Source organism: Drosophila virilis, chromosome 4 (assembly GCF_030788295.1).
Source record: "Drosophila virilis strain 15010-1051.87 chromosome 4, Dvir_AGI_RSII-ME, whole genome shotgun sequence".
Classification (NCBI taxonomy): Eukaryota; Metazoa; Arthropoda; class Insecta; order Diptera; family Drosophilidae; genus Drosophila; species Drosophila virilis.
This window is the reverse complement of record NC_091546.1, coordinates 9960998-9971098: the sequence shown is the minus strand read 5'-3', so window position 1 is coordinate 9971098 and position 10101 is coordinate 9960998. Positions and strand designations below refer to the sequence as shown.

General features: G+C 39.5%; 7 protein-coding genes across 7 annotated transcripts; 2 read left to right on the top strand and 5 right to left on the bottom strand.

Moving 5' to 3' along the window:
- Nucleotides 1-6: 6 nt before the first annotated feature.
- LOC6627867 (histone H1.2) lies at nucleotides 7-886 on the bottom strand. Its single transcript, XM_002052228.4, has one exon. The coding sequence runs from the start codon at nucleotides 835-837 to the stop codon at nucleotides 85-87; it is 753 nt and encodes a 250-aa protein (XP_002052264.1). The 5' UTR covers nucleotides 838-886; the 3' UTR covers nucleotides 7-84.
- Nucleotides 887-1971: 1085 nt separating this feature from the next.
- On the bottom strand, nucleotides 1972-2479 carry LOC138911267 (histone H3). The gene has a single exon (XM_070209292.1). It carries the CDS (start codon nucleotides 2430-2432, stop codon nucleotides 2022-2024), a length of 411 nt encoding a protein of 136 aa, XP_070065393.1. The 5' UTR covers nucleotides 2433-2479; the 3' UTR covers nucleotides 1972-2021.
- Nucleotides 2480-2669: 190 nt separating this feature from the next.
- On the top strand, nucleotides 2670-3088 carry LOC6627869 (histone H4). The gene has a single exon (XM_002052230.3). The coding sequence runs from the start codon at nucleotides 2731-2733 to the stop codon at nucleotides 3040-3042; it is 312 nt and encodes a 103-aa protein (XP_002052266.1). The 5' UTR covers nucleotides 2670-2730; the 3' UTR covers nucleotides 3043-3088.
- Nucleotides 3089-6043: 2955 nt separating this feature from the next.
- Nucleotides 6044-6545, bottom strand: LOC6627870 (histone H2A). Its single transcript, XM_002052231.4, has one exon. The coding sequence runs from the start codon at nucleotides 6489-6491 to the stop codon at nucleotides 6117-6119; it is 375 nt and encodes a 124-aa protein (XP_002052267.1). The 5' UTR covers nucleotides 6492-6545; the 3' UTR covers nucleotides 6044-6116.
- Nucleotides 6546-6681: 136 nt separating this feature from the next.
- On the top strand, nucleotides 6682-7160 carry LOC138911243 (histone H2B). The gene has a single exon (XM_070209152.1). The coding sequence runs from the start codon at nucleotides 6731-6733 to the stop codon at nucleotides 7100-7102; it is 372 nt and encodes a 123-aa protein (XP_070065253.1). The 5' UTR covers nucleotides 6682-6730; the 3' UTR covers nucleotides 7103-7160.
- Nucleotides 7161-7514: 354 nt separating this feature from the next.
- On the bottom strand, nucleotides 7515-8392 carry LOC6627872 (histone H1.2). Its single transcript, XM_002052233.4, has one exon. It carries the CDS (start codon nucleotides 8341-8343, stop codon nucleotides 7591-7593), a length of 753 nt encoding a protein of 250 aa, XP_002052269.1. The 5' UTR covers nucleotides 8344-8392; the 3' UTR covers nucleotides 7515-7590.
- Nucleotides 8393-9477: 1085 nt separating this feature from the next.
- On the bottom strand, nucleotides 9478-9986 carry LOC138911268 (histone H3). The gene has a single exon (XM_070209293.1). It carries the CDS (start codon nucleotides 9936-9938, stop codon nucleotides 9528-9530), a length of 411 nt encoding a protein of 136 aa, XP_070065394.1. The 5' UTR covers nucleotides 9939-9986; the 3' UTR covers nucleotides 9478-9527.
- Between the last annotated feature and the right edge of the window lie 115 nt (nucleotides 9987-10101).

Sequence of the window (10101 nt, the reverse complement as noted above, 5' to 3'; positions counted from 1 at the left end):
TGTAGCCCTTAAAAGGGCTTTGTGGTATAACAAATTTCAGTATTAGAAATTTGCATATGCTGACGAGCAGTTAGCAATTTCAAATTATTTCTTCGTTGCAGATGCAGTCTTCGCTTTTGGCTTCTTGACAGCAGTTTTCTTGGGGGTCGTAGCCGACACGACTTTTTTCGGTTTAGCACTTGTGGTCTTAGGCTTTGGGGTCTTTGGCTTTGTTGCGCTTGACTTAGCCTTTGCTGTTGTGGGCTTGGCCTTTATGGTTCCTGTTTTCTTCGCATCCTTAGCCTTTGCTTTGTCCGCCTTCTTTTTCTCAACACTCTTCTTGGTTGGTGCGGATTTTGATAGCTTTTTATCAGCGGCACCCGCTGCTTTCTTCGTGGTAGACGTACTACTCTTCTTTTTAGTTGCTGCTGCCGCCGAAGCATTCACCTTCTTAGTTTTCTTCTCGACAGCGGAGGCCTTTGGCTTGGGATCCTTTTTAGCGGATGCAGATAGTTTAAACGAACCGGAGGCACCCTTGCCCTTTGTTTGGATCAGCTTTCCATTCGCAACCGCATTCTTTAGGTACTTCTTAATGAACGGGGCTAGCTTCTGGGCATCGCACTTGTATGTAGCACCGATATATTTTTTAATTGCCAGAAGGGATGAGCCACCACGTTCCTTTAAATTTTTAATCGATGCATCTACCATTTGCTGAGTTGGTGGGTGCGATGGGGGAGCTGTTGACTTCTTTGACTTTGGTGTGGCGGCTGCTGCCTTTTTAGTAGCCACCTTTTTCTCGCCTGAGGCTGCTTGGGCAATCACAGGAGATGCGGACGTTGCAACTGCGGAATCAGACATCTTAACTTCACTTTATTCACTTTATTCACTGTTCACTTGTAAATTTTCGAAAAAAATCCATTTCCTTGGTCACCCGTTTGCGTGAGAATCGAGGAGGACGGCGGTACGAGAATGTTTTTGGTATTGAACGTTTGTTACTCGATGCGTCGTCATTACATACTTGTTAAATGGTCATTTACTAATGTTTGTATTTGGAAATCGTTGTGAATGTGAATTGGAATGTTTTGTTTAATATTCAAATAATACAATATCAATTATTTAGTGTATTTAACATGATTTTATGATTTTTAATTGCCAGTCAAAGTTTAACTTTGAGTCTTGGCGAAAAAGGTTATCGAACAAAAAACACGTTTATTAATAAAAATATAATGAAACTTGAAATGTTTTCCATTTAAATACAATATTTCAACAATTCTTTAATCAAATTCAACTATTAATTTAAATATATCTTAAGTCTTCTATTTTAAATATCTATTTAACATAACCCTTAGCTGGTAAAAACAGGCAAGTTCACAATGAAATCAATATAAAAACGCTTCAGACAAATCTAATTTTGTCTTTAATAGTTATATTATATTATATGTCTATATTTAAAAAAAAAAGGGAGTTATAAGATAATTCCAATTAGTGAAACAAATTGAAATTATAATTGAAACTAAACTAATAAAATATCATGCGACATCCATAAGAGATTTCTGTGTAGCGAAAAATCCATCAGAAGAAAGATTGTTCCATTTATTAAAACAAATCGTTATTATAGTTGATACTAGATTAATAAAATATGCGAAATCCATATGACATTTCTGTGTAAAATCCATCAAGCCCTTAGTTGATTTTTTTTCGTAATCCAGGAAGTATCTCTTGTAGCACAACTGATTGTGCGTTGAGGCGCAAACCAAATGCCTTATACAGCTTATCAGAAAATCATCTATGCATCTACATATAACTTGTCGTCGGTGGAATATAATGAAGGAATTTTCGATTGAGCCCAAAATATGCCTATGGATTTATCTTTAAGATACAATGAGGTAAAGCAAATATTGTAATGCCTTATTTATTTATTGTTACATTTTATGAAGAATAATATATTTATACGAAAATAAGAATCTCCTTGCTAAAAATATTTTGTGGTCCTGAAAAGGACCGATTTATCGGATATTTATATATTAGGGACGAGGTATAACTTAAGCGCGCTCTCCTCGAATACGTCTGGCCAGTTGAATGTCCTTGGGCATGATGGTGACACGCTTAGCGTGGATAGCACACAAGTTTGTATCTTCGAATAGGCCAACTAGATAGGCTTCGCTAGCTTCCTGCAAAGCCATCACAGCCGAGCTCTGGAAACGTAAGTCGGTCTTGAAGTCCTGAGCAATTTCGCGTACTAAACGCTGGAACGGCAACTTGCGAATAAGCAGTTCCGTGCTCTTCTGGTAGCGACGAATTTCACGCAGGGCAACAGTGCCTGGCCTATAGCGATGAGGTTTCTTCACACCACCAGTTGCTGGAGCACTTTTACGTGCTGCCTTAGTAGCCAACTGTTTCCGAGGAGCCTTTCCTCCAGTTGATTTACGAGCAGTTTGCTTAGTACGAGCCATCTTTCTTTCACAATTCTAACTTCACACTGTCACTGTTAAAAACACAATAATCGTGCGTCTCGTTTGTGTATCGCTTATATAGAAAATGAGTGATAAGTTAGAAAGAGATCGATATATTCGCTGTTCGCCGTTTTGTCGAATATGTTACAAGGGTAGTATGTGAGCGAGATGGAAATATGTTTTTACTCGCTCGTCTTTTTGATTTTTTGGTATAAATATAAGCGCTGCCCGAAGAGCTAGCATTAGTATCTCTGTGACATTCGTGGTGTAAAGTGAAGTAAAAAAAAGAAAGTGAAAAATGACTGGTCGTGGTAAAGGTGGCAAAGGCTTGGGTAAAGGAGGCGCAAAACGTCATCGCAAAGTGTTGCGTGATAATATCCAGGGCATCACGAAACCAGCTATCCGGCGTTTAGCTCGTCGTGGTGGCGTAAAACGTATTTCTGGTCTTATTTATGAGGAAACTCGCGGTGTTCTAAAGGTTTTCTTGGAGAATGTCATCCGTGATGCGGTCACATACACCGAGCACGCCAAGAGGAAGACAGTCACAGCCATGGATGTTGTTTATGCGCTGAAAAGACAAGGCCGTACCCTGTATGGTTTTGGCGGTTAATAAGAAAATATTGAATTTATGTTGACACAATCGGTCCTTTTCAGGACCACCAATCCGTTTCATTAAGAGATAAAAAATATTAATTATTCAACACTAACGAAACGTGATGCTGTTAAGCGACTCCATCTCAGATTCTGAGATCGACCGTGATCACAGATGTTCGTTTTTTAAACCCTGAACCCATTAAAAATGGGTACAAGGGTATATTGTATTTGTGCAATATCCAAATGTATGTAACAGGCAGAAGGAAGCATCTCCGACCCCATAAAGTATATATATTCTTGATCAGCATCAATAGCCGAGTCGATCTAGCCATGTCAGTCTGTCCGTCCGTCCATATGTATGAACGCAAGGATCTCAGAACATATAAGAGCTATAGACTTGAAATTTTAGATGTAGGTGCTCCTAGTGCCTGCGCAGATCGAGTCGGTGCGAAAATGGAAACTTTTTCGATGGAGATATGACGTTCCAAAACGACAGAACTCCACGCGGATATGATATGACCTTCCAAATCATCACGCTTTTTTTTCAAAATCGAGGTCGGTGCGAAAATCGAAACTTTTTCGATGGAGATATGACGTTCCAAAACGACATAACTCCGCGCGGATATGATATGACCTTCCAAATCATCACGTTTTTTTTTTTAAAATCGAGGTCGGTGCGAAAATCGAAACTTTTTCGATGGAGATATGACGTTCCAAAACGACATAACTCCGCGCGGAGATATGACGTTCCAAAACGACATAACTCCCCGCGGATATGATATGACCTTCCAAATCATCACAATTTTTTTCAAAATCGAGGTCGGTGCCAAAATCGAAACTTTTTCGATGGAGATATGACGTTCCAAAACGACATAACTCCGCGCGGAGATATGACGTTCCAAAACGACATAACTCCCCGCGGATATGATATGACCTTCCAAATCATCACGATTTTTTTCAAAATCGAGGTCGGTGCGAAAGTCGGAACTTTTTCCATACTTTTTTTTTTGAATAGCCCCGCGCGGAGATATGACGTTCCAAAACGACATAACTCCGCGCGGATATATGACGTTCCAAAACGACATAACTCCGCGCGGAGATATGACGTTCCAAAACGACATAACTCCGCGCGGAGATATGACGTTCCAAAACGACATAACTCCCCGCGGATATGATATCACCTTCCAAATCATCACGATTTTTTTCAAAATCGAGGTCGGTGCGAAAATCGAAACTTTTTCGATGGAGATATGACGTTCCAAAACGACAGAACTCCACGCGGATATGACCTTCCAAATCATCACGTTTTTTTTTCAAAATCGAGGTCGGTGCGAAAATCGAAACTTTTTCGATGGAGATATGACGTTCCAAAACGGCATGTCTTCGCGCGGAGATATGACGTTCCAAAACGACATAACTCCGCGCGGAGATATGACGTTCCAAAACGACATAACTCCCCGCGGATATGATATGACCTTCCAAATCATCACGATTTTTTTCAAAATCGAGGTCGGTGCGAAAATCGAAACTTTTTCGATGGAGATATGACGTTCCAAAACGACATAACTCCACGCGGATATGATATGACCTTCCAAATCATCACGTTTTTTTTTTCAAAATCGAGGTCGGTGCGAAAATCGAAGTTTTTTCGATGATTTTTTTTTAATATCTCGGGTAAATAATGTCTGATTTTAAAATGTTATACCTTTTTGAATGCGTACGGATCCCTACCATCAATTGGCATTCAAAAAAAATTAATCATCGATGGGTTGAAAATTGTTGTTGACAAAAAACTGATTCGTTCGTAAATTCCATCTCTTTGATGATTTTTTGAAATATTTCCGTCAAATAATGTCCGATTTTGCAAGTTCTATCGATTGGCATCAAAAAAAGGAAATCTAAAATTTTGACCCAAATCGACAAAATGGCAAGGGGCTACATCACGTTTTCTTCAAAATCGAGGTCGGTGCGAAAGTCGAAACTTTTTCCATGATTTTTTTTTTGAATAGCCCCGCGCGGAGATATGACGTTCCAAAACGACATAACTCCGCGCGGAGATATGACGTTCCAAAGCGACATAACTCCGCGCGGAGATATGACGTTCCAAAGCGACATAACTCCGCGCGGAGATATGACGTTCCAAAACGACATAACTCTGCGCGGAGATATGGCCTTCCAAATCATCACGATTTTTTCAAAATCGAGGTCGGTGCGAAAATCGAAACTTTTTCGATGGAGATATGACGTTCCAAAACGACATAACTCCCCGCGGATATGATATGGCCTTCCAAATCATCACGTTCTTTTTTTTCAAAATCGAGGTCGGTGCGAAAGTCGAAACTTTTTCGATGATTATACCCTGAACCCATTAAAAATGGGTATAAGGGTATACTGTATTTGTTCCAAACACAAATTTATGTAACAGGCAGAAGGAAGCATCTCTGACCCCATAAAGTATATATACTCTTGATCAGCATCAATAGCCGAGTCGATCTAGCCATGTCCGTCTGTCTGCCCGTCCGTCTGTCCGTACGTATGAACGCAAGGATGTCAGAGCCTATAAGAGCTAGAGAAATTTTAGATGTAGGTGCTCCTAGTGCTCGCGGAGATCGAGTTTGTTTCCAATAATCGATAACTTACTCCGTTTCCAAGCCAATCGATATCCTGTATTTTGGGGAATTTTGGTAAATAATCAAAGCTAGAGTCCCCAAACTTGACATATAGCTTCGAAAATAGAACATATATATGCATTTGATGTTGGAAGAAGAGTGTTCAGGGTGTCCTTTAGTCGGGAGCTCCCGACTAGAACCTCTTACTTGTCTTACATATTTATTTTGTGCTTGTTTTTAAACTATCACAAACAAACAACCACCGCATTGGATAAGGCAATATTGCACATTTTTATTGACTAGTACGGTGAATGTACTTTTGAGCTCTAAAATGTAGTTTGTATTGAATCGATTTCGGATACATTAGTGAATGAAAAGATAATCTCTTTTTTGACATTTTTGGTCGTCCTGAAAAGGACGTTTGGTTTCGAGTATTTACAAATGTATACGCTGTTTTTTTGTTGTTTAGTGAACTAGCAAATTATGCCTTCTTTTCGGTCTTCTTGGGTAACAGAACTGCTTGGATGTTGGGCAAAACACCACCCTGGGCAATGGTGACGCCCGAAAGCAGTTTATTTAACTCCTCATCGTTACGGATGGCCAATTGCAAATGGCGAGGGATAATTCTGGTTTTCTTGTTGTCGCGTGCAGCATTGCCAGCCAACTCCAAAACTTCAGCGGCCAAATATTCCATAACGGCAGCCAAGTAGACAGGAGCACCGGCACCAACACGTTCAGCATAGTTGCCCTTACGAAGGAGGCGGTGAATACGACCAACGGGAAACTGAAGACCAGCGCGGTTAGAACGCGACTTTGCCTTTCCCTTCACTTTTCCACCTTTACCGCGACCAGACATTTTATTTTTCTTATTTCACTGTTTCACTGCTTACACACAAATATCGAATGTTATTGACATCAAACCTCACGACTATTGTATTTATACTTTTTTCAACTAACCACTTCTTCAGTTTAGAGTAGAGAGTTGAACGGGCTGTTAACATGAAAGCGTCGTTCGAAAAAAGTATAAATGCTAAGCTACTTTGGGGTGTGTCAAACATTTGTGAAGTGAATTAAAGTGAACGTTTGTGAATAATAATGCCGCCGAAAACAAGTGGGAAGGCAGCCAAAAAGGCTGGTAAGGCTCAGAAAAACATTACCAAGAATGACAAGAAGAAGAAGCGCAAGAGGAAGGAAAGCTACGCTATCTACATTTACAAAGTGCTCAAGCAGGTCCACCCTGACACCGGCATTTCGTCAAAGGCGATGAGCATAATGAACAGCTTTGTTAACGACATTTTCGAGCGTATTGCTGCCGAGGCCTCCCGTTTGGCTCACTACAACAAACGCTCGACTATTACCAGTCGGGAAATCCAAACCGCAGTACGTCTTTTGCTGCCCGGTGAATTGGCCAAGCACGCTGTCAGTGAGGGAACAAAAGCAGTTACAAAGTACACCAGCTCCAAGTAAAATTCAGCTACATGTACATTGTACGGGAAGCAAACAAAAGCAAAAGGCCCTTTTCAGGGCCACAAATCTCTTTTCAAGGAATTAAAAATATTCACAAATCCAAATAATATCTTATATGGTTCGTACTGTTCTGGTTGCGCTCTAAGAACTTTTCTATTATCGTAAATATTCGAGTATCTACACATTTCGTCTTTGCGATCTTTAGAGGGGTGTTTTTTATTTCTTATAGGCAAGTCAACCTAATTTAATCAGTCGAGTACTTTTGATTATAAAATGTTGCGGTGAAATAGTATGTGATATGTATATGATATTTAGAATGAAGACTAGTTGACTAGTCCAATCTAACATAAGCTATTTGCTGATGTAGAAAAAAATAAATATTCTTTCTCTTAGAAAATCATGTTTGTAGCCCTTAAAAGGGCTTTGTGGTAAAACAAATTTCAGTATTAGAAATTTGCATATGCTGACGAGCAGTTAGCAATTTCAAATTATTTCTTCGTTGCAGATGCAGTCTTCGCTTTTGGCTTCTTGACAGCAGTTTTCTTGGGGGTCGTAGCCGACACGACTTTTTTCGGTTTAGCACTTGTGGTCTTAGGCTTTGGGGTCTTTGGCTTTGTTGCGCTTGACTTAGCCTTTGCTGTTGTGGGCTTGGCCTTTATGGTTCCTGTTTTCTTCGCATCCTTAGCCTTTGCTTTGTCCGCCTTCTTTTTCTCAACACTCTTCTTGGTTGGTGCGGATTTTGATAGCTTTTTATCAGCGGCACCCGCTGCTTTCTTCGTGGTAGACGTACTACTCTTCTTTTTAGTTGCTGCTGCCGCCGAAGCATTCACCTTCTTAGTTTTCTTCTCGACAGCGGAGGCCTTTGGCTTGGGATCCTTTTTAGCGGATGCAGATAGTTTAAACGAACCGGAGGCACCCTTGCCCTTTGTTTGGATCAGCTTTCCATTCGCAACCGCATTCTTTAGGTACTTCTTAATGAACGGGGCTAGCTTCTGGGCATCGCACTTGTATGTAGCACCGATATATTTTTTAATTGCCAGAAGGGATGAGCCACCACGTTCCTTTAAATTTTTAATCGATGCATCTACCATTTGCTGAGTTGGTGGGTGCGATGGGGGAGCTGTTGACTTCTTTGACTTTGGTGTGGCGGCTGCTGCCTTTTTAGTAGCCACCTTTTTCTCGCCTGAGGCTGCTTGGGCAATCACAGGAGATGCGGACGTTGCAACTGCGGAATCAGACATCTTAACTTCACTTTATTCACTTTATTCACTGTTCACTTGTAAATTTTCGAAAAAAATCCATTTCCTTGGTCACCCGTTTGCGTGAGAATCGAGGAGGACGGCGGTACGAGAATGTTTTTGGTATTGAACGTTTGTTACTCGATGCGTCGTCATTACATACTTGTTAAATGGTCATTTACTAATGTTTGTATTTGGAAATCGTTGTGAATGTGAATTGGAATGTTTTGTTTAATATTCAAATAATACAATATCAATTATTTAGTGTATTTAACATGATTTTATGATTTTTAATTGCCAGTCAAAGTTTAACTTTGAGTCTTGGCGAAAAAGGTTATCGAACAAAAAACACGTTTATTAATAAAAATATAATGAAACTTGAAATGTTTTCCATTTAAATACAATATTTCAACAATTCTTTAATCAAATTCAACTATTAATTTAAATATATCTTAAGTCTTCTATTTTAAATATCTATTTAACATAACCCTTAGCTGGTAAAAACAGGCAAGTTCACAATGAAATCAATATAAAAACGCTTCAGACAAATCTAATTTTGTCTTTAATAGTTATATTATATTATATGTCTATATTTAAAAAAAAAAGGGAGTTATAAGATAATTCCAATTAGTGAAACAAATTGAAATTATAATTGAAACTAAACTAATAAAATATCATGCGACATCCATAAGAGATTTCTGTGTAGCGAAAAATCCATCAGAAGAAAGATTGTTCCATTTATTAAAACAAATCGTTATTATAGTTGATACTAGATTAATAAAATATGCGAAATCCATATGACATTTCTGTGTAAAATCCATCAAGCCCTTAGTTGATTTTTTTTCGTAATCCAGGAAGTATCTCTTGTAGCACAACTGATTGTGCGTTGAGGCGCAAACCAAATGCCTTATACAGCTTATCAGAAAATCATCTATGCATCTACATATAACTTGTCGTCGGTGGAATATAATGAAGGAATTTTCGATTGAGCCCAAAATATGCCTATGGATTTATCTTTAAGATACAATGAGGTAAAGCAAATATTGTAATGCCTTATTTATTTATTGTTACATTTTATGAAGAATAATATATTTATACGAAAATAAGAATCTCCTTGCTAAAAATATTTTGTGGTCCTGAAAAGGACCGATTTATCGGATATTTATATATTAGGGACGAGGTATAACTTAAGCGCGCTCTCCTCGAATACGTCTGGCCAGTTGAATGTCCTTGGGCATGATGGTGACACGCTTAGCGTGGATAGCACACAAGTTTGTATCTTCGAATAGGCCAACTAGATAGGCTTCGCTAGCTTCCTGCAAAGCCATCACAGCCGAGCTCTGGAAACGTAAGTCGGTCTTGAAGTCCTGAGCAATTTCGCGTACTAAACGCTGGAACGGCAACTTGCGAATAAGCAGTTCCGTGCTCTTCTGGTAGCGACGAATTTCACGCAGGGCAACAGTGCCTGGCCTATAGCGATGAGGTTTCTTCACACCACCAGTTGCTGGAGCACTTTTACGTGCTGCCTTAGTAGCCAACTGTTTCCGAGGAGCCTTTCCTCCAGTTGATTTACGAGCAGTTTGCTTAGTACGAGCCATCTTTCTTTCACAATTCTAACTTCACACTGTCACTGTTAAAAACACAATAATCGTGCGTCTCGTTTGTGTATCGCTTATATAGAAAATGAGTGATAAGTTAGAAAGAGATCGATATATTCGCTGTTCGCCGTTTTGTCGAATATGTTACAAGGGTAGTATGTGA

Excerpts from the sequence above, each read along its gene's own strand:
- LOC6627867 (XM_002052228.4), bottom strand. The coding sequence starts at position 837 with ATGTCTGATTCCGCAGTTGCAACGTCCGCATCTCCTGTGATTGCCCAA.
- LOC138911267 (XM_070209292.1), bottom strand. The coding sequence starts at position 2,432 with ATGGCTCGTACTAAGCAAACTGCTCGTAAATCAACTGGAGGAAAGGCT.
- LOC6627869 (XM_002052230.3), top strand. The coding sequence starts at position 2,731 with ATGACTGGTCGTGGTAAAGGTGGCAAAGGCTTGGGTAAAGGAGGCGCA.
- LOC6627870 (XM_002052231.4), bottom strand. The coding sequence starts at position 6,491 with ATGTCTGGTCGCGGTAAAGGTGGAAAAGTGAAGGGAAAGGCAAAGTCG.
- LOC138911243 (XM_070209152.1), top strand. The coding sequence starts at position 6,731 with ATGCCGCCGAAAACAAGTGGGAAGGCAGCCAAAAAGGCTGGTAAGGCT.
- LOC6627872 (XM_002052233.4), bottom strand. The coding sequence starts at position 8,343 with ATGTCTGATTCCGCAGTTGCAACGTCCGCATCTCCTGTGATTGCCCAA.
- LOC138911268 (XM_070209293.1), bottom strand. The coding sequence starts at position 9,938 with ATGGCTCGTACTAAGCAAACTGCTCGTAAATCAACTGGAGGAAAGGCT.